At 39.9% G+C, this 23498-nt stretch overlaps 1 protein-coding gene across 1 annotated transcript in view; it reads right to left on the bottom strand.

Moving 5' to 3' along the window:
* Window positions 1-2938: 2938 nt before the first annotated feature.
* Window positions 2939-23498, bottom strand: part of MPPED1 (metallophosphoesterase domain containing 1) — a gene marked incomplete at its 5' end in the record, with an annotated part of 47668 nt that continues 27108 nt past the window's right edge. Inside the window, 3 exons of the mRNA XM_082498769.1 lie at window positions 2939-3387; window positions 7028-7141; window positions 11734-11849. Of these exons, the coding sequence (XP_082354895.1) occupies window positions 3269-3387; window positions 7028-7141; window positions 11734-11849 (349 nt within the window). The 3' untranslated portion in view covers window positions 2939-3268. The remainder of the gene's footprint in view (window positions 3388-7027; window positions 7142-11733; window positions 11850-23498) is intronic.

The following is a 23498-nucleotide window of genomic DNA, read 5'->3' as shown; positions in this document are numbered from 1 at the left end:
TCAGATTTGAGGCAAGAAGCCCAAGCCTTGACTGAGTCCACAAAATTAAAACAGCAGTCGGCTTGCCTTCATCTCCCTGTGATGTTTGTGTCCTTACGCTCAACCCAGAGCACAAACCATCGTTCCTCCGACTGCTGCCCATTCCCAAAGGACAGCATGTGACGGCTGCACTCCCTCACATTAGCCTTTCCCCGGCCTTGCAGGATACATCTGGCATATTCCACCCCCACCCCCACCCCAAAAAATGCATCCATTAAAGGAAGCAGTTGCCGTTTTCCCCTCTGCAACCCCAACTCCCAACCTTCTGCAGGAGTTGTGGGGGCCTGAAGCCGGCAGACGGAGTGGGGCACCTCCTGCCCATCACCCCCAGCCCCTCTGCCAGCCGCCTCCCCCCCTCCCCCCGCAGCTGATCCACAGCCCATCAATGATAACCACGATAACACCCTTCATGTCCCACAGGCCGTCTCCTACACCTGGAGAAGACAGGCAGCCTTTCCCACACGGAGCTGAATGTATGAGGTGGATATAAAGAGGCCTCATTTTTTGTTGGTTGTTTTTGATGTTTTTTTTTTTTTTAAGACTTTATTTTTCTAACATGCTTGACCAAAAATTACAACAACAATCAAGTTATGCCAAAATGATTAAATAACCTTTAAGCTTTCATACCTCAAGTACTTTAAATGATGTTTTGAAGTAACAGCTGCTTTCGTATCCTTTCCACATAAAAATACACAGTATTTTGAAGATACCTTAGGAAAAATTATTTTTAAAGAGAATAGTTTATGGTCGACATCATAGAAATTTTGTTGAGGCTAATAAAAGGACCTCTTCCCCCCACTTTAACATTTTTGTCTCCTAAGTGCCGTGAGCGAATGTAAACATTTCAGACTTCTTTAACATACAGCCAATTTCCTGCCACATTTGTTTCAAACCGCTTGAATTGTGACTACCTAAGACACTTTTATTCTAACTACAGGCTATTGCTCATCTTCCCAATGATGGCGAGAGTTCATATTCAACTATGAATTTCAGCCCTTGCTGATTTAGGAGCTGATCCTGCAATTTCTACACCAATAAATAGTTTTGACAAAAGCGGCCCCATCTGAATTCACGGCAGACTGCTCGTGCGCTTGTGAACGGTTCAGCCAAAAACCAGTCGCAGGCGCCACCGATCGTCCTGGGTTTCGTTTCAGGCAAAAGCAGCAAATTAAGTTTAGACCCTGAGTCACCCAACAGCTGACAAGAAACGACAGACCCGTGAGCTGTCATGTTTTCTGGTGGTCTGGTGGGTTTTGATGGGTCCACAGCACCAGTTAGTTACTGGGCTCGAATGTCACCACTCCCAGCAGCAGCTGGAAGAGCTGCTGCCCATGGGAACCCGGCAAAATGCAACGTTTCTGCCTACCTCGCTCAGAGTTGAAGCTGACACAGCCTGGTTTTGCGACACAGGCATTTTGAATTAGGTGTGCATCTAATGTACATGCAGCTGCTACACGAAGCTCACATTTACATCCATGTATCAGGCAAAAAGTTAACACAAGCAATTATCCAATGCATGGGTGCAGATGCGGGCTATGCGCTGACCTGCAAACAACCCTGTACTGGCAGCGCGATGATCTACCCCAATGCCTGTGAACAAGATTAATGTCTAGATGCCGTCACCCAAAATCAGGATGTCCACGTTCAGAATACAGCAGTTAAATTCTCTCCAACAAGGCAAAAAGGCTCCTCTTTGAGCATGGAGAAGTTTTCTTAGCTCAAGGCAGAAACCCATTTCCTGTAGGGCACGTTTGAAGCTCTTTATTATTTTTTTTTTTTGGTGGGTTTGTAATCAATTCTCAAGCTTCTGCCTAGGATGGGACTGAAATCCCAGCAGCTTCAACGCCTTTGTTAACCTGCAGGAAAGCCGCATGGGCAGCACTAGCGTTGGCCGTCCCAACCAGGTCCTGACATGACCCCTGCATTGCGCCTGGCGTCACACGCAAGACAACAGATGGGTTTCAGCTGGGTTGATGACTTTGTCTTGGGCCATTCTCAGCAGCGTCCGCGAGCGGGCAAACAGCAACGACAGGTTTTGTGAGGGGACGCTGCTCTGTACCCATTGGCGTGTACTCGTCCCTCATCGCACTTACGCTACCACACAGCTGCCCAAAAGCGAATGCCCGAATTCCACCTTGAGGTGACCCCTTCCCCTTGACATCCATAGCGTTCCCCCAAGGACAAAAGGATGATCACAGTGACATTTAGTCACTTCTGACTGGGGCCAAATTCAAACCAGTAATATCATCACTGGCTGCACATCCCATGAACAGGTTTTAAACAAATAGTCCCAGTGGGTTTTATTTAAAATACCACTACTGACCAGTGGTTTATTTAAAATACCACTACGTAATTTTTGTGTTATTTTTTTTTCTTTTTACATACAATCACGTATCGCCTTACCATATGAAAACAGTTACATTTTTCTCGTCGTCTTCTTTTTTTTTTTAAGGGAAATGTCATCCTTTTTTTCACAGGCGAGTCCAGGTTACAAATTCCTGAGTTTATACTGCACTTAACGCAGTCTCCCTTCTTGAATGTTGAGCTGTTTACGGCATGCCGGCAATATGCACCATTTCCCTTACCATCTGTAATGCCAGATGTAGTAAAACTTCATTTCAGTACAGTGAATTAGGGCCTCTATTGCATTGGTTTTGAATAGATGCAAAGACTCAGACCTGGAGGACTTGAAGTAATAGCTTTCCTCCTGTGACTGGTCATTCGTGCACCATCTTTTATATTTGCCATGTTAATTAAGGGAAAACATCTTTACCGTCGTTTTTCTTTTACCAAGAGCTCACTGGGAAACAGCTGAAATGAGGAAATCCTAGTCTAAACACTTAAGTTTAAACTGCAAACTTTCTTAAAGAAACACTCCTTTGAAAGACATTGCTCTTTTAATAAGTCCAATATAATGTACGGTATATACAAAAGTCCCTACTTGAGAGAGATATATATATGTATATGTATATATATATGTGGAATGCATTCACTTTTCTGTGTTCACAAATATTTTAACGGTGAAATGTTAAAGTCTTTAATCTGTTTCTGGCACCAAAATGTCTTTGTTCCTCATCCACGTTTGTCACTCAAAATTTATCTGTGAAGAGCTAGCAGGGAAAAAAGAAGGTGGTTTTTGCTTTTTTGTTGAATGGTTCCCTATAGGGATTCTCAGCCAGCAATACAAAGTTGCTAATGTGTTGGGCACAACTTTAAATCCTCATTATAATCATGTGTTCCTTGGAGTAGGTAAGTCAATAACTATAGGTGGATTAAGTGGCTGGTAATTCACAGTGCACACAGATGCATTCACATAGGTAGTAGTTCCATCAGCCATGACACCATAACCTACAAAGAAAGAAAAACTCTGGTTACTCTCATTAGTCATTATTATCTGCTTTTTTTTGTTTTTTTAATTATTCACCTTTATCACACAACGGTAAGCGCCACATTTATTATCCGGAACGAATTTAAAAATTCTCTTCATGCAAAACATAAAGGTCTCCTGAATTAATACCATCGTCGTCCTACAGCAGAACTTTTTGCCACCTTTTAAATTGTGTAAGAAAAGTAAAACGGACCCTCACTAGCTAGTGGCTATAATCTCTGGCAGCCGGCTAGCCAAACCTCCTTAGAAAGACCGGTATTTTTCTCTGCAAAGCTTTTTCCTTAAAACCTTCTCAGTTTTGGAAAGGATGAGAAGATAGAGCTTAGGCAATCACAGCATTGAAAAAGCCATACTTCTGATCATTCAGGTTTGCCGTCATCAGTGCAGCAAACTTCGGGCAATTTTCATCTTTCCCCCTTTTTTTTCTGTCCTGTGTTGTACATCTTTTAAGCAAGCAACCGATGAAGAAAAAGCATCGCCTGACTAAGGGGAGTATGTGTGCATGTACACCTGGGCAGGATTTGTCTAGCAGGAACCTCTTCTTCCCATGCGTTTGAACTCGTTGACCTATTTCAACCAAATTTGATGGAAAGACACTAAAATGCCTGCCCAGGCAGGGAAAAAATGGCTTCATTAACGCGTTCTCTGGCAGACAAGGTGAATTCACATCCTAAGATGCCGTAACATTTCCACGGGAGAAAACACCCTTCTGTATGTCTCACCAGTGGTGAAAAACCTTTAACTACATCTCATGTCTGACAAGACACCCGAGCCAAACAATTCCAGAGCTAAATCTGCAGAAAAACAAACTTGCAGCTCCAATGCCTGTAGAAATACAGTGAAACGCTGTTTCAGAAAGTAAAGAAGCAGCCCTTTAACTGCCCTGGCATTATGAAAAAGTAGACACACTCTCCATTGTCAAAAAAAACTTTTCACGAATGACTAGGAAAAAACATAAGCTCGAATACCCTAAAACTAAAAGCTTAATGTTGGAAACTTGCATTGAAATAGTAAGATCAATCTGAAGAAATGCATTCACAATAAGAAATAAACGGTTTTGGGGAAATCACCTGGTAGAAAGCCTTCATACTAAGATTCAATCTCACCATTAATATTAACATCGTTAATAGTGAAATATTAACTGCTACATACATTGAGTTCTGGCTATTGAAATCCTAGGTACCTAGGATCCTATACTTTTTCCGAGTGCAATTTCATGTCTTATAGAAGCATTGTTAGTTGCAGAATTTACAAAACAAAGAAACAGTAGCCAAATTCCTTTCTTTTTTGTTCCTTAAAATATCCTGAATAATGCAGGGCCTCCTGGACTCCCCATGGAAAAACCACACTCTAATTAGGAACTAGGGAGGGAAGAAAACTCTGTCAGGTTCCTGTCACAGACATTTCTTTAAATCATTTGCTGTTTGCCACAGAACAATCGTTCTGTGTAAAACACAAACTGCACGGAGGACAGTCAGCGTTGCTGCTGGGACTTTCTGTCTCCTCGGCTACACGTTTGGCGAGAACAGAATCAGCTTGCTAATACGTTCCTTTTGCTGGAAGGTTCCTAACGCTACGGTTTTCTCTCCTACCCTACCGCCAACAGGTTCCTCGGCCATGACCTCAGCCAAGTACTGGCTGTAATGGGGAAACCGGGATTTCAGCCGGAGTCCCTGCCACGCTCCTTGTCACTTCCACGGGTCGATCAGCAGCAAGCCCCCGTGTAGAGTATTTTTTTTGGCAGAGACAGCAGTGCAGAGGGGGAACAGGGAAGAAACATCTCTTCCAAGCATTTCTTCCTCCCGGATGTTCAGTAAATGACTGCTGCAGCTGTAGCTATGCTCAGTCAGGGGAAGAACTCATCTGTTCAAATCATGCATTCTCTCTACAAAGAGCAGCTTCGTTTGCACAGGCTGTCTGCAATGGGAATTCTCCTCTGCAGAGATTTAGCATCCCACTGCAAAACAGGCTACGCAGTTCCCCATTTGTTTTCTCTAAATTATGATAGTTAACAAGAAGAGTGCCTTGTTTCTGTGTTCTGATACCTACTGTGCCAACTGTATTAATTCACAAGATTTACCATTCTGTGGAGGTGCCATTCTTTTCCCTTGGGAGCCAAAGCTGGGCTTGGTCTTAGCAGATGTGATTTTGTTTACCTGCCTGAAGCTTCATGGCTTGCTAAGTGTTTGCTTATATTCCCTGCAACCCACTTGGCTTATGATTTCTGAAAAGACAGTGAGTTTGAACTGCATTCACTAGGTCTCTTGTAGAAAATCTGTAAGAGTGCTCTAATAGCAAAGGGTTAGGAAAAAATAATGCCTATGCGCCGTTTGTTTCCTCTGTGATGTAACAACATCTTGGGCGTTAATTAGGCATTAACAGGTCAATGCAGATGAGACACATGAGGAGAATGGATTTAATCCCTGAGCTGTAAAATAATGATTTGAATGTCTTCTCCATCAATTTTACACCAGCACACCTCTCACCGATGTCACTCCTAACTAGCATGGGGAAAGTGATCAGCAGCAAGTCAGAGCGGGATTGCTTGGGAAGGGTAATAGTCCTTCACAAAACAAGAAGTATCTGAATGCCAACTACTCCAGTTTTTCTATTTGTTCATTTCTATGCTGGTGAGACCCACAGGTATCCTTCAAAGGCAGGAGCCGTCCCAGAGGCAGAAAACTGGCAGTTGCGGAGCACCTTCTTCTGCCAGTAAGTTAACGTTGCCAAGAACTAAGCAGCTGATAGTACATGCTTACATGCCAATGGTACACTTCTGCACACCCACCCAGTGGTTTCTTTTGGTAGGGGCACTGCTTGAAGTCCTGCTGTCATAATATGTGAACAGGACAGGCTTCTCTATAGCAGACAGCATCTACCTTTCCCTTGGCTTGGAGATGAACTCCTACTGTCACTGGCTTCAGTGGAGCATATTTGTCACTACATACTGACTGATGTGAAGGGAACTAATTTTGTTCCAGTTAAAAATCAAATAGTCAGGAGAACCGCTTTGTTTTGTCTGAGTACAAAATGTTTCCCCCGCCAAAGCAAATAAATACATGAATAAATATCTTGGAACTTCTACACAAGTCAGTGGTGACATCCCTCTTGATTTTAACTGCATATACACACTGATGGGAAGAGACAACCTTTATTGTACAATCTTGAAGATTAAGCCTTAGAAGCAACCCCCAAAGCATTCTTACCCATTTTACAAACACAGAAACTGAGACACAGAGAGCTTACATGAATTATCTTGAGTCACAGAGATTCAGCAGAGGAAAATACAATCCATCAATCCTAATATTTAGTCACTTTCTGTAACTACTGGTCTCGTGCTCTTATTTTAAAATTCACAGTAATCCTCTCTGTGAAGGAGGCATCACCCTGTTTTATAGATGTAGAAACTGAAAAAGAAGCTGAAGTATAAATATTGAAATGTAGGTATTAGCCAATTTCATCTCTATATAGGTAGCTAAATAAATACCTGAATTCCAGAAGTGCTTCAGTTCAGACATTCAAGTTTGAAAATGCTAGTTCAACCAGACAATTTCTGTGTTTCTGGTTTTTAAATACATACAGAAAGAAATGTGTTCTGACCTTCATGGATATGTCCAAAAACATGAAGCCTTGGCTGTATTCGTCTCTGGACTGTGTTCAGCAGCTCAACACATCCTACCCGTTGCATTTTCTTAGGAACCCAGTCTAGAAAACCTTTGGAAAAGAAAGAAAAACTTTAAAAGACAGCCTATCTGCAAAGCTGTACTGCTATACAGTACTTCTGAGATTTCATGTCTCATGGCTTTTCATAAGCGGCCATAGCAGAATTGACATGGAAAAAACAGAGTTTGCCTTGGTGAGTAGAAGAGGAAGGAAGGAAAAATACTTGGGGAAAACCATAAAAGCTCATCCAAAGAAAAAGGACTATGATAACTCTTGCCAGTTGTTTTTCAAGGAAAAAAAACATGACTGCAATTAAAGCATTTTTGCACTGCTGTTAAAGGGAAAACTCAATGCTTTATCCATTCTTCTTCCTTTAAGAGAGTGAGGTATACAGAGCAGTACGTCTAAAGAATCTAAATCACCATTCAGCTATTTAAATCTAGTCCTGGGATCTAGTTTTTAAAAATGAACACTTTAACTGATGTAACGGGGAGCTGTGTTGCTAATAATGAATCTATATTGTTATCACGTTGAATCTTACAGTAGCGAACTCGGGTGAGGAACCCACGGCATGCCTAAAAACAACATCCTCAAGTAAAACTGGTTTAAGTGCTTCATGATAGAGCAAGCCCCACTAGCCTGAATCTACGGAACTCAGATAGAAAGAGAAACTCGGCCCTTCTGCAGTAGATGTTTTTAAGTGCTACATTTACTTGCACAAAGGCAAGATAAAAACGCGTTTTTTATGAATACAGACAAAAATGTACACCAACTTGCTTGTATGTCTAAAAACATACTGCAGGGGGATGCTTACTGCCAACTGAAGTCTCGTGTTTCCTTCAAAGTAGTGGTATAAGAAGGATGTTGTTGTATTAGAGGGTTTGCAATAACCAATCTTGTTTTCCTTCTATTTTCATCAGGCTCAAATTTGGAAACCTAAAAGATATAATAATTCTGTTTTTCTTTAGTTGTTCTGGTACTTTCCCTATGTGCCTGTCATAGCTCTGTATCTCTGACTTAGATTGCTGCAATATCATGAATATATCGTGCCTTTTGAGAAAACAGTTGTAAGCCAGAGAGGTACAGAGTCTGGACCTAGTTTTCATATGTTTACTTTTGAGGTCCACTCAAGCATGGCTAAATAGCAGTTAACCAACTGGTGTAAAAGACCAGAACTGTGGTATTGGAGCTCTTGGAAAAGCTCTCAGTTTTGCTAGAGCTTCAGGGTAGGTTCACACACTGAGAAATACCTTTTCAGATGCCACTGCTTGAAAACTGGGCTGAGTATGCCGTGGGGTTTTATGAAAAATAGTAAAAATTTGCCCTTGGATCATGGTTACACGGAGAGTCCAATTTTCAGAAATGAGTTGGGAATGCAGCATCCCAAGTGCCAAAAAGAGGAAATTCTGAAAACGGCCACAGACTCCTAATGTATTCAGACACTTCTGAAGATGCTGCTTGGCTCCTGTCGGGGGGATGTACAAAGACAAAGCCCTGTTGAATTACAGAGAGAGCAGAGCAATGCTCAGCTCTGGTAACTGATTTTACCAGTCACTCTTGGTATCCAACGTGGGTCAAAAAATCACTGTAGGAAACTAAGTATTTAAGATGTCAAAGTGCGGCCAGCAACTTCTCTGCAATCCAGTCATGCTTCTTTTCAGAGCAAACGTGTTATAACCATAGCTTTTGTTACTTCAATGATTTGAAATGGTTAATCGTCAAAATGTCTGTGCTGAACATAAAGCCAAAAGTATTTCCACTTCAGAAACTTCACAAACAAAAATCCATAAAATTAACTTCTCCATTAAATTAAGCATTATTTATGTTGAACATGTTTTTGTTTACATGCATTATCACCCTTCTGAAGCTTTCCCATATGTTTGCAGCTTATTATGTACACCTGACTACACAAACTAAGAATAATTGATTACACCTAGCTAACAATTAGAGTTCATCTTAGGGTTTTTTTAATGTTTGGTTACTTGAAACAGGTTCCTGCAGCTGTCAGGAAAGTATAAATCTTTGTCATAGACAATCAAGCAGACAGCTACAAATGAAGACTTAAAGGTGAAATTAAATTAAAAACAAACAAAGAAAAGAAGAGCGAACTTTTTGAAGAGAAATAAAAGAATTATCAAGGCAGATCTTTATGAATCAGGGAAAAGACTTAAAAAGTTATACTATACGTAGGCTATTAAATATATGGCATATCTTTATTAATTATAAGCAGGTTACTAATAAAATGGTCAGTAATAGCTGTTTTAACCTTTGTTTTCTCATCCTGTGTGAACCTCCTGTGTATCCCTGCCCTGGTTTCATCCCAAAGCACTACTCTAAAACAGAAAAAAATAATTCCTCAGAATTTTGTTACTTTCCTGACTTAGAAACACAATGTCCATTAACTCTTAATAGTGCTTCTGCATCTAAATCATGCAGGCAATTTAAAATCTACCTAATAATGTAGTATTAATTAGCTTGGGAGGATGCACGCTCTTTTGTAGCGAGGGAATGAGAAATCAGCACAGAAAATAGATGATGGACAGAATTTAGGCAGCCATGCTGGAGAAAAAAGAGGAATTTGCAAGAGCACTGATTGCTATTTATGATCATTAGGAACAGTTCTAGTGATGCTGTCCAAGATCAGAACAACAGTAATCAGCTTTCTGGTTAAAATAATTGCCTGGGAGGGTCAAGGAGGATCCTGTCTTCGAAAATGTCTGTGGACAGAGCTACACAATAAGGAGGTTCTGTAAGTTAGGCAGAGTGCTCATTTCTTTCGAAGCGTCATGTATTTGTTGCCACGGGTGTCAGGGAGACCAACAGCTGGTGCCCTCAGGCAGAGGGTTCTGTGACTGAGCCATCTATTAATGCATCAATAAGAAAAAGACAAAGAAACGGGAACTTTAAAAAAAGAAAATCCCTGGAGGACGGTAGGAGTTCAAAAATTAAAAGAGGACAAATACGGAGACATGGAGATGGGGGGAATCCATATTACCCCACTACAGTCAGCAGAGACAAGTGGCTCTTCCTCTGAATTACTACAATTATTAAATTACTTTTCAATTATTAAATTTACTATTACATTTACTATTTAAGCATGTCTGTTGAGTGCCAGCTCTGCAGGCCTCACTAGAGGTTCCCCTCCCCCTGCTGATCCCAGAGGCCGCCTGGAGAGGCCTGGTGGCTAAACGAGCGAGGTGGCTGAAACTGAGTGGTGCCACCTTCCCACACTGGATTTCAAGTGCTAGATACGGGGATATTCTTTGGATCAGCTGAAGGTTGGATTTCTTCACAGTTGGTCAGCCAGTTTTAAAAACGGCTTTAAAAGCGCTGAAAAAGTTTCTGAAAGAGTTTTAAATATAACTAACACAGTATCAAAGACTCAGTGTCATGCCTTGGATCCTAACAGCGATTATCCCCAGCACTAACCATGTGGAGCTGATATCTCAAGGTCTAAACAATGAATTTCTACCATGCACTTTTAGGATACAGGTCCATATTAAAATCAGTCTATGGCATGGCATGAGACTCCACTCAGGTGAAGTATCAAACCACACGTCCTTACTGTGAGAAACTGTGCTCACAAAGAAGCCCTTTCCCCCAGGATTAGCGACCAGTGGAATGCAAACATGTCTTTCTAAAGAAAACAACAAAACACAAACCCTTTAGATACTTCCTCCTCCAAGCTCTGAAAGAAGAGAAGAAAGGGTGGGAGACAAGAGGGTTTTAGCTTCAGGAAATTGGGGAATCTAAAGGTTTAAAGAAAACAACTGCCTCCAATTGACACAAAGCACTCCTCCGCAGTAAGACTCAGTAGAACACTTAAATACATGCTTCGCTTTCGTGTCCATTTATTAAATTGGTGAGAGTTAAACACATAGTTACAGTAAATATAGCTTCCTGTATGTTAAATTCATTGAAAAACATGTTAAAAGCCTTAAGCCTTGAGTGAATCTGGACAAGTTTCTGTGGTTATATTATTTCCGTAACACATATAATTTCACTACTACCTAGGAACACAAGAAATCTCTCCTGGCTTTTATATCACCTATATTAGTATTTATAAAACACAAATGCAAAACTATTTCTTGTTGGTCTGTTAGTGTTGCAAGATTGTATTAAAAACAGGCAATTCACCCACGCTGTCCAAAGAGCAGGCAAACAACGGCAGCATTTGAGTTTGTGAGGCAGGAGATGCACCAAGTCAGCGTGATGAGGAAAAATACAGGCTGGGTACTTGTCGGTGGGGGAATGCTACTGCAAATGAGGGAGAAAGACAGAGCTAAAAAAATAAGATCCCAATCCCGCGTTTCTTTTCAAGCAGGCTCCTGCTTTAAATCTACTAATTTCACCAGTGGCAGAGTGGACATACACACAGGAAAACTAGACTTTGCTTATTCATAAAGCTCATTAAGGCTTTATGTGGTATGGCTTTATTTTTTAAGCCATTATTTAATTCCCTACCATTGAACACAGGCAATCACGAAACATAAAACTGAGCTGAAGTCCTGGTGCTGCTGAAATCAGTACAGATGTTACTTTTGACTTTTGTAAGTTAGGATTGCAATCTTTGTCTAAGGAGAGCCATCAGTTACTGTATAATCATCTGAAACACACAGCTAAGAGCACTAGTATTTTCTTACCGAGAGGTGGTCCATGTGTTATAAGAATATCTATTCCATCTGGAATAAGGTTCCATTTCTCTAAAAGTGCTTGGCCTCGTGGAAGATTAAAGCCCCAGCCATAAAACCAAGGTTGCCTGCCAAGAGAGGAGGAGAACGTCTTCAGTGCTACTTCCATGTACTGGTTATCTAATTAAGATACGGAGACTGACTCTCTACTAGCATGGAATTTGGAGACACAAATAACATTCATTTTCTTCCTTCTGTGCACAGTAAAACCTTCTTTCCATACAACCAGTGTTATTTAACTTGTGTGGCAAATCAGTGCAGTCTTTATCACTTTCAGTAGGCAGCATACAGTAAAACATTCACAGTATTCCTCCAACTACGTGAAAAGTAACTTTTAAAAGACCTGGATCAGAAGATCTCCATGTGCAGACTAGCATGCTGGACTCCCACAACATCTAGAAGATACCTTGGTATGGATATATGTTTCACATTGGCTCCCATCACGTTTGGCCCTTAGCCTGTGACCAGCTGGGCAAGGACAGACCCTGGCACAATGACAGATCCCATTTCAAAGTTGAAGACATCATCTATGCTGTTTTGTTTCCCTAACTGGAAGCATCCCATTAGAACAAGAATACTGCTTCTTTTCTCACATGTAATTTTCTTCTGTCCTCTGGTGTGTTGACTTGCTTTTAAGTAAGACTTTCCATATTCAGGATTTCTGATCAGACGGGCTTTTACATTTTTTTAAACATATTTATGGAGCAGCTCATCATGGAGCAGTGGGACTGTAATACTGCCAGTCAGAACACAATTTGCCCATATCTTGCTGTCCCATTGATTAAAAACCTGTATTTCACAGCAATTATATCACAGTGGTAGATTATGTCTTCCTGACTATACTCTAAGTCATAAAATTGATAGGTTAGTTTTAGGTTGGAATTTTTTAATAATGTTTTGACTGACGTGTTCTGGCCATATACATATTTGGAGAACAGCAAATAGGCCGCTATGATTTAATAAGGTTTATGATAATTGCAGCCTTAGTGTTTATAAATACACACACATCAACCAGAGTTCCCTTTGAGATGTTACTTTGTTGAGGAAAGCTTTACACTCCCTCACCACATCAAAAGACAGAAAGAATCCTTTCAAACAAATTCTCTGAACTCCACTTTACATCATGTATGGCAAAGACAAAAGAAAATGCCCATAAAGCTATTATTCATCCTCTTCCATTACTGATGCTTGACTAACATTTCAAAAATTAGCATGTCTGCAATCTTCATGATGATATATTTCCCACTTTTCCTTTTGGAATGCTGTAAAGCACATGTCTATTGAAAACAGCTTAAAAAATAGAGCTTGCTAAAATATAAAGGGATGTGGCTTACCCTGAGGGAAGGAAAGAAAATTCTGCTACAAGGAAAGAAAGAAGGGGGCTTTGCAGAATGCTTCCTGTCTTTCTTCCACAGAGAAAAAAAAGCCTCAACTTTTCTAGACAGATGACTGAAAGGCTTTCAGTGTCCATGGCTAAGAGCTCATTTTCTAGCTCTTCATCATGCAGCGCCCTGGATAACCAGGGTCTGGATAAACAGGTGTCCCAGGAAAAAAAAAAAAAAAAAAAAAAGGTGAAACTTTGTACATCTGCCACTGGGACCAGAAATACATCCCAGCCTCCAGAAGCTGTGATGAGGGAAGCGAGGAAGGTGTGTGAAGAAGAGATGCTAACAGCAGTAGCAACGAAGCAGGAATCTTTTTCCGAGTTGGGTTGCTCAGACCAGGGCGGCTGGCTGAGAAAAAGACATATCCCTGTATCAGGGATATGAAATCCTGCTTTTCTGGATACCTGTTTGTCTCCCAGCAGTCTTTCCTCACAGGAAGAACAGCACCTGGCTCACAGGTACATGACTTCTCACCTTCCTCCTGCTGGGGTGGTAACTCATGATCTAGTTACTGGCTTGTTTTGTGGTAAGCTACCAGTGACGTTCCTGTATAATGCTGTCCCGCAGAACCAAACCACAGTCTGTGGAGTTTGATCAGCCTGTCTTTATGTTCAGCTCACCATTGACAGAATGGGAGTATTTTTACCTCACAGGAATGCCCTGAAAACATATAAACTGAAGTCTGCAAGGTGCTCAGACACTACAGATGTGGGAGGCTTTATAAAAATACACAGTGGCTAGGCGTTTTCTAAACTCTCATTCCATCCCTGCCTTGGGACTGTGTTCTACACCGTGTACATGCCAAGTATCTTTCTTCACACCAAGATGAAAATATTCAACTGTTTGGTAAATTGTCTTTAGGCCCAGAGCAAGTTTTCCAGGAGCAAGATCTCACCGACAGAAAATATTCGCAATGGCAAACAGGAGGCAAACTAAGTACAGCCATAGAAAATCACACTTTTAAAGCCACTGACAGATTCAGTGAATACAGGCCACCCGCTGCTCGCCCTGGTGCTGCTGTGCATGGACAGGATTGTCCCCAGGTTCCCGGTGGGAAGCGAGGTGAGGCGCCGTCCGCACCCCGCAGGTGTGCCACACACAGCAGAATGGGCCGTGGCCACGCCGCACCCCGAGAAAGAAACCAAGGGGAAAGATCAATATTTGCCCAAGAAGAAAAGGACAAAAACCTATGGAATAATTATTTTAAGGATACAACGTGAAGCATTTATAAAAGACAAATAAACGTGACTCGTCACCGGTCTTGCCAGAAGTCAGCTTAATCCTGCTGAAATCCAAATGACCACGAGTGGCATACGCAGCTGTGAGAGTCTCTGCCTGCCTCTACCAGGGCTAGCCTGTACACGGCCACTTCTTAAAAAGCCTGTTTCCCCTTATGAATAGGCATGATCTCCTTATTAAGACAAGCAGCACTTTTCCCCCGTCCCTCCCTCCCTCCCTTCCCGCCTGCCTCCTTTGTGGTGACTGCAGCATGTAGCTGCCTGAGCGCAGGGCTGGTAAGTTATGCATGCTGGAGCTGTTCTTTTGTGAAGGGGAGATGTTACAACTTGTGTGATTTGCCATTATGCTGTCTTTTGTGACAATCCCGAGATCGAAAGAAATGTCTGGAATATTTCTGGCGAAAAAAAAAAAAATAAAAAAATCTGAAGTCCAAGAAAGGATTCAGCGGAGGATGTTGGTGCGCTTTACATCCGAGAGAAGAAAGACAAATCATACACTTCAGTGCCCCCACCCCCAAAGCAAAACCATCTTTATACGCACAGGGGGATTTTACAAATCCCCAAGTCCCTTGTTCTGAAAATTTATTGCAAAACAGCCATCAAAGTTTCTGAGTAGGGGGGAAAAAAATCTCCTCTAATACCCACTAACAAGTCTGTGACCTGGATATCACACAACTTTGTCTAAAATTTCCATTTACGATGGAACCCGAAAGCAAAGTTAGTCTTCATACCAAGCATCAAATTTCTGGATCCCCAGTTACTGCTTGCTCAGGAAAAGTGTATTTTTTTATAAATTACTTTTCAATAATGTTTTGCATTTTACAAAGAAAACACTGCCGTGTATGTTCTATAAGAGAAAAATCTGCTGTTCTCAAAAAAAAAACCAAGAAAAATGTATTTGGCAATCAAAGACACACATCATGAACGTATTTCACCTCTGAAGAAGAAGCGCTCATGTGTAGAAATATACTTTGATTTAGGTCTTATCTTCTTAAAGCGAACAATTTGAGTCTCTCCACATACTACTGAAATTCAACGGTATTATTATTATGATAAGAATAATGATTTGTCTACATATAAGACTCTAGGGGGAAAATACATTGGAAGTGAATTTGTTTACAGCACAATTAACCTTATGTTAAAAACATATGAACAAGTTTTGCAGGTCAAATAATCTACCGTACAAAAAGGGCTGAATTATCAGAATTTGTGCTAGCAATCGGATGTTGCTTTATGTACTGAATTTCTATCTTTCTGTTCTAAAGTAACCATTGGAATAATTTTCTTACAGAATGATAGTTGCTATGACAACCATAGCAAATTTTCCTTTTCTGAAACAGATGTCTCATTTAGTTGAAAATTAGAATGTGAAAAACCCATGGGAAAAATTAATTCAAACTTTAACAGAACACTGACTACAATGTAATCTCTTATAGGTTAACCCCTTAACATCTTTCTGCACTCTTCTAGTAACCTTCTCATAAATTCTAATTAAACCAGTTTAACCTCCTAGGAATGACCTTCTTAGATATCATTAGTGCTTTAGTTGTCTTTGAAAGGAGCATTTCTGTTACGATAATAACAGAAAAAAGTCATACTAAAAAAAAAAGTGGTCAAACATATTTCCGCCTTAATTATTTATTAGTTTTTCTTCTTCTATTCAGCTACTACTGGAAAGAGCTACCATGCAGTCCAAGAATTCTTTTGTCATTTAAATGGGGCATAACTTAGTTTTACATGTGATTTACTGTAAAGGGCGGTGACGCACTACACAGATTTGACCTGTAATTTACGTGAAAATTGAAGGTTTTCAATTTTCAAACCACTGGTACCTGTCTCAATCTGCTCAGCAGACGTACAAAAAGGGGACACAAAAAAGGACACCTGACTGGGGAAAACTATCAATGTGCATGGATTTTTCTATTATTACGAGCAATGAGAGAGTGAAATCTAAATTCTCCGTTACCTTGATTCGATTTAAATGTTTTAATTTAAAGAATGGATTCCCTCCTCTCTGTACACTTATCAGCTCCAGGGGACCCTCCCCAGTACTTGGTCATTGGCTCCAGATGAACATGGCACGCAACCAGCGGGCAGTCAAAGAAATATTCCCACCACAGCACTGCCTGTAGTGCTTGCGGCGTGTCAGCTACCACAAGAACTTCAGAACTGCAAGATTTACTGCATCAGCTGCATCTAGGTTGTCCAGTTGAGTAAGACAAATCCAGCCTCCAGTAGGCAGCCAATTACTCTCTTTGACTTCAAGGGAAAACTCCCTTGCATAGTCCAACACCCGCGCAGAGCCATGGACGGTAACTGACTGAATAGCCGTTAGCGCGTCAAAGGGGCTGGTGGCCAGCATCTTGCAAACACCTTAGTAGCAACAAATACAGAAATAAACCCCAACGCACAGACCACTGCACCTCCTCCCTTCTATGAATTTTCCTACAGAAATCTTTTCTGCAGCTGAAAGGCAAGTTCTCTCACTAGAATTCTTTTGCTTACAAAATAAATTTCAAAGGTTCACAAACACACATAACTTGCTCCAGTCTTTCCTCCACAACAGTTGTCATTCTTCTCCAAAAGGAAAATAAATATATATTGCCTGGTGACTGTAAAGAAGCTCAGTGGGAAAAGATTGGACCAAATCAGACATCTCATTTCTGCTCCCCTTCATGACAATTGTAGAGATGCATATGTTCAATGTTTAGAAGACTGGACTATGCTTGTTAAAAGTCACACTGGTAAAGCTGACTGGTCACGGAGCACCGAAAAGCAGTTAGATTCAGCAGTGGCAATCACAGGTAAAATTCCAACACGTCCTGATTCCCAGCCCAAGAAATCTCACTGCTGGACACTTAAGTCTAATTTTTCCTGGTCTTGATTTAATCTCACTGTTATAACTTGCTACAGTCCTGTGAACATGGGTATACAGTACTATACACACTGTACACCTTCCTTGTCTGCCTGGTGTTCATGTCCTTCGGGTGTTCATATTTTAATGATCCCCATCACCGTGCTAGTTGAATTTACTCAATCTCTGTAATTGCCTTTTCAGTCTTTCCTCAGTAAGTTAACTAACCAGTTTACTGAGTATTTCTACTGCTTTTTACTCAATTTTCTCTCCAAGTAAGGACTTGGAAGAGTTTACTTTTTTTTCTTTTGTGGTGTATTGGCTGTTTCTCCACCTAACCCAGTTGTGAAATAACACTCGTCTTCCTGTCTTTTCTACCCCACGCTCAAGAGGATGGTCCAAAGCAGGCGGGAAAACAGCTATTAGGCCATTAGTGCCAAGAAGGACTGGCAGGGCACTGTTGGTTTATAGGCTTTGAAATACCATTAAACATCTTGGCATCTGAGCATTTTAACAGCATAACTGAGATTTATAGAAAAACAGGTCTAAAAAGTCATGAGGAGTATAAGGAGACTTATATTTTGACGAACTTCCCTGTGAGAGTGACAAGGGTAAAGTGATTTTAGAGGAGAAGTACGAAAGGAGTGTAGAAAAAGAATTAAATTACACCAAAAAAAAAGCGACTTAGATTCACTCATTCATAATATTGGAACCAGGGCTATTTTAATGAAAGCTAAGGCCTTATACTTAGAATTAATAAATGCAAATGACGGTTAATCTCATATAAGTTTATCCCCTGGAACACATGGCCACAAAGTACGGCTCAGCAGGTGGAAAGGAGAAAGCAGAAGGGAGGGGAATGTAGGTGCTAAAGCACTGGAAGGCTTGCACTGCACTATTTGGAAGGCTGTAGTGAGCAGCAAATTGAACTCAGACCTTCTATCAGTCTGCTGTCCACAACAGGCAACATCTCTTCCACGGGGAAGTTTGCTGGGTTCTTGCCTTTTTGCCTCGCTTGCTTTGCATCCAGGATTGTTAGTCTTGGAACTCTGCATCAAATTAAATTATTGTTTTCACCAAAGGAAAGGAGGGTGAAAATCAGAATATAGCCCTTTGTCAGTAATTATTTCTTTTGCACTTTGAGTTCCACAAGAAATCATTCATCTTTTATTTAGTAAAGGATTTCATACATCTCTGACTGGAAAGAAGAAAGAATGAGCTGTGACTAACAGGAACTGATCATTTCTAAACATTAATCTGTTATAAAACAATGAAAAATAAAATGAAATCTACTTTATCTTCATAACAAGAAAACAGAAGATAACAGGTAAGGAGAAAAGTTAATGAAAGACTGAATTTAAAACATGCCAACACCAAATGCAAATACTTTATTTCATTCTGCTGGAAGCCAAATGATAATATCCCATCTGATATTCTTTAAAAATAATAAAATAAACCCAACAAACAAACTTAAAAGCTAATTCAGAATAATTAAACCAAGAGACTCGGTGCTGAGGATACAGATGTAGAACTGTACAGACTTTCAGTATGGTCTTACAGGTTTAATGCAGGGCTAAGGTGTCGAGCTCCTGACGTCTCAAGTGTCTGTTCCCTCAGTCCCTCTGATTCTCAATATGTAAAAATATAGGTACGGACAGGTTATGCAGACTGTACTTCAGATACTAATGGCTGATAGTCACAGAAAGAAGAATGGTTAAGAGAGGAGTTAACAGTTCTTCTGTCCACATCACAGTCACCATCTCATTTTAAATGTAAAACTTGCCATGAATGGGCCAATCAGTAAGGAAAAGTAATTTGAGGCCCATCTATGCATGGCATCTTTACAGTTTTTCACTACCAAATGACCAGACAACTAAAGAAAAGAATTTTCTTCCACACATCCAGCTGGTTAGTGTTTACTGTAGTCCTCTAAGACTTTGCAAAAGTTTGCTAACTGAGGAGATGGAATATCCCTTAAAATAGAGATGCTACACGTGTGGTTTTTTTTATGATGCAGCTCCTGGAGGGACTCTCCTAGAAAAAACATCACTAAAATAGGTAGGATGTGTAATAAGTGCACTGAGCATCTATAAAAATGGACCTCACAGTAGCCACTTCTCAATTTAGTAACTCACCAGGTTTACATTCTTTTCTCAAAATACCAGGAGTAATTAGGCCATATGGACTAACTGTCGGCCAGTTCTTTTTTCCTTCCTTTTTTTTTACCTTCTTTTCCTTAAAAAAATTCAAAGCCATTTTGAGTTAAACAAGCATGAAAATGCTTCCAAAAACTAATAAATTAACACAGCACGTGTGTTTATATGCATAAAGTGTATTATTTTTAACATTTTCAATTTAGCAACAGATGAACTTACTTCTTGTTTAAAAAAGCACATACTGATACTTCATATGCCATGTTTCTACCTGAAATGAACAACACCCAAGCAGTCCTAAATTCCAAATTTGTGTTTTCTGCAGTCCTAAATTCACCCCACAGTACAGTGGTGGAAACCAACTGCTGCAACATAACTTTCTATACCCAAAAGGTGCAGCTTTAACACCTGGATGCTCATTCAGCTAGCTAGGAATTCTGAGATAATCTCAAGAAAAACATATACTTATCTAATGTAAATTATCTAATTAGAAAGATCTGACACACACAGGTGCAGCCCTCTGTTTTAATATTGGTTCCGATTTATTCTGATTTCTTACTGGGGAAGAAAATCCTCATATTAATTCATATTAAACGATGCTAATTTATTAAATAAAATTAATTTATGAACAACAAATCCAAAGGAAGTGTTCTGATGTTAGACAGCTTCACAACAAGTGGTAAATTACTTTTCCCCTTAAAATCTGGTCAGGGAAAAGAAAAAGAACTCAGATAACTGTGTTACAATTAGTTCTTGCAATGGTGGCTCTATTTACAGTTCGTCACATAGAGCACAATATAAAATCACCATCTACTTCTTGCTGTAGTAACACATCTACCGTGTAAAAACCTAGGGAAAATGCACACATGCAAGCTACCGTGAAGTAGGGAAGCTGATTCTCACCAGGTGTAAATGGCTCAAAAGCCAGTGGAGCTCTGCCAGTTTACTCCAGCTGAGAATCAGCTCCATGTAGATCCGCTCCAAACTAGTTAGCTATTTGTGTTTCTCTTGGAATATCGCCAAAGGGCTCATTGCAGTACCCAACTGTGTTTACATCTTTGAAACATCCTGAAATTGCTGCTGTCTGAGACTACAGCCCAGACTACTGATAGAGCTGGTAGTCCTTTTGTTCAAGGAAAAATAGGGGGAAAAAAAAAAAGCACCAAAACAACAAAAAAAGCACTTTAAACTTTAAAATCAGCTCCGTCTCATAAAATTAAACTTTCAAGCAAATGTGAAAAATAAAGAGAAAACTGCTGTGGGGGATTGCAATTTCACTCTTGTGGTTTATGAACTGCAGGAAAGTGAAGCCAATTCCCTGTAGTGAGATTACAGGTCTCCTCTTCTATAGGTCTTAAATTAAAAACCAGCTGAATCCAAAGTGAGCTAGTTTACTGGATCAGAAGATTCAATTATTTCTGCTAAGTAACTGAATGTGAACTACTTCCTTTTAATAATATACAACTAATAATTACTGCCCAAGAAAGGACTTTTTTCTACCAAGCTAATTAAGCTAAAGCAATATATTTTTCGACTGCTTTCAAATTTAACTAAAGCTAGAAACATTGCAACAAAACAAGTAAATTCAAATCCCCACTCACATACAGAAATATAAAGCCACACAATGTGTTCAGGCATTACAAGAAACAGGACTTGCCCCAAAGTGTTATGTGAAATCAACATAACTTCTGGTCTATATTCAGAGTACACGCACACATGGGCAGTGTAATGTCCTGCACACTCATACAGACACAGTGGAGGAACACAGCTGCAAAGCGGATGCAAAGCATCTTTGGCTTCAGTAACTGATTTAAGCTTACTCTGCAAGAGGTCACTGTGAGATGTGTTAGAGAATTGATCCATACCCCTAATACACAAACATGTACAAGTAAGCAGCATGCAAAGGCATTTGACTTAACTGGTTTTCCTCTACTGTGATTATTCTAGGACTGAACTGCCCCAGACTCCTCAGCCCTGGGCAACATTGGGAAGAAATTTTGTGCGACGGAAAACATTTTTCTGGAACTTTCATTAACAAGAAAAGTGAAAAAGGATATTCTAAACTGCTGTGACTTTAAAAAAACTCCTGTGGGAAATGGAAAAATAAAATTTCTCAGGAGCACATAATAAGTAGACTTTATCCCACTGGTCTGACTTTGATGATATTCATGGGCTACAATAGGTGTAGTTCAATTTACATTTTCATTTGCTCAAATACCTATTGCAGAGTTTAATTAGTTAATAACAACTGTGTTCCTCTAACACGCTATAGAAAATTCACCTGGAGCCTGAGAAATTTTTGTTTTGTTCCATACACCTTTTTTTTTCAGCAATGTTAATGATTCTTGCTAATTCATTTCAGTCACTTAATTTGTACTGCAGCGTTCATTAAAAAGACCTCTCCTGAATTCAGTATGATTGCTCACATGAGCAATAGCACCTGTATACCTAGTGTCTACCGAATGAGACTCATTTCCTGTATTTCCAAGTCATGTAAACAAAACGCTTTCCAAGGCACGTTTATGACATGAAATGCACCAATTTTAGCAAAGTGCCATTAGTAAAAAGAAAAAAAAAAAAATTGAGGAGAAAAACGATCCAGTGATCTGCTTCTGATGTTGAAACAGCCAGAATGCACTCTTTCTGCCACTGGAAAACCTTTCAGTTTCAAGAGTTCAATATCTTACATTTCTCCCCACCACCTTCCCTGAACAGCTGAATTTAATAAATCAAAATCATTTTGCAGGAAAAACCATTCTTATGATCTTCCATATGCTGCAGACTAAACTACAGTGTATTGTGGTTTTAAGTGTTTTTAGAAGTAGCACTTTCCAAAATGGAAAATGGTTTCTGATAAGTACAGAAGAGGAAATAAAAATATCACTGCAGCATTCTATTAAAATACAATTAAACCTGTATCTATGTGCCTCAGACTGTTAATTAATGTATTTCAACAGGATGACGAATTTTGCTTTCTCCTTTATAAACATGTTGCTAGTTCTTACACATCTGTCACATCTTACCTACCTTTTACTGAATGCCTGAAATAAAACATCTTCAGCATTCTAACCATAGTATCGCAGCCACATCAGACCAACTTAGATGCCAAACTTCCCCCCAAAATTTCTGAAACTTGAGATGCCTCAATTCTAAATAATGAGTGGAGTCTATTATTCCCACTCATGGTTTTAATTTTCTTCAAGAACCATGTCAGTCTACCTAAAGTACTCACTTGTATTGATTGCCCGTCTCATAGTGACTCATTTTAAAAAGGTCCAAATAGGTCCCAACTTTAAAGATCTGGGAACATTTACCATTTTAAAAATATATTTCCGAGCAACCAAAACCCAGCACTCTGTAAGATGTCCACATCCAGCATTTCCACACCCATCCATACAAAAACTGTAGCACTGACAGAGCTAGACATGACAACAAGCCACCTGCTCAAAAATCTACTTCATCTGGGGTTTGCAAGAATTTTAGAGTTGTATTTGATTGCTCTAGAAAACAGTACAGAAGCAATTGCACTTTAGTTATTTGTATTTTTATCGTTTGACCAAGTGAGGGTGCAGAAAGAAGAGCACGTAGAAAGACAGCTATTTTACTTAGAAAAACTTCTAGTATGGTTTTGTCCAGTAACACAAATTTTTGAGTCCTTATATATTTTAGTCATGTGCAAGGTACTGAATAGGTTTTTTGCAGATCCGAAAGAGGGCATAAGAACTAAGAATCAGAGTGGTCACTTTGAGGCAGAAGTTAATATTTTCTGTGAATTTTACAGGGAATGAAACCTGCAATATAACATCTTGCACTGCTCCTGCTGCTGCTACTGTATCCGGAAGCCACACTCCCAACTTGGGAGGTATATTATGTTAAATGAAGTCAATATTTTTTTTTAATACAGTTTCAGTTTAATTGATGTTCACCTCAATGACTGTAAAGATTTGTACAAGGTCTGGGAAAGTAAACACAAGATGATTCATCACTGGCAAAACGAAAGCATGTTCCTCTCATGAAATGAATCTATAAATCTTTGCTACATTATTCTACTGATGGAAACTGAGTTCAGTGAGGAATGAAAGAGACT

This window comes from Vanellus vanellus (genome assembly GCF_965231255.1).
Source record: "Vanellus vanellus genome assembly, chromosome: 1".
Lineage (NCBI taxonomy): Eukaryota > Metazoa > Chordata > Aves > Charadriiformes > Charadriidae > Vanellus > Vanellus vanellus.
This window is presented reverse-complemented; position numbering and strand designations above follow the sequence as displayed.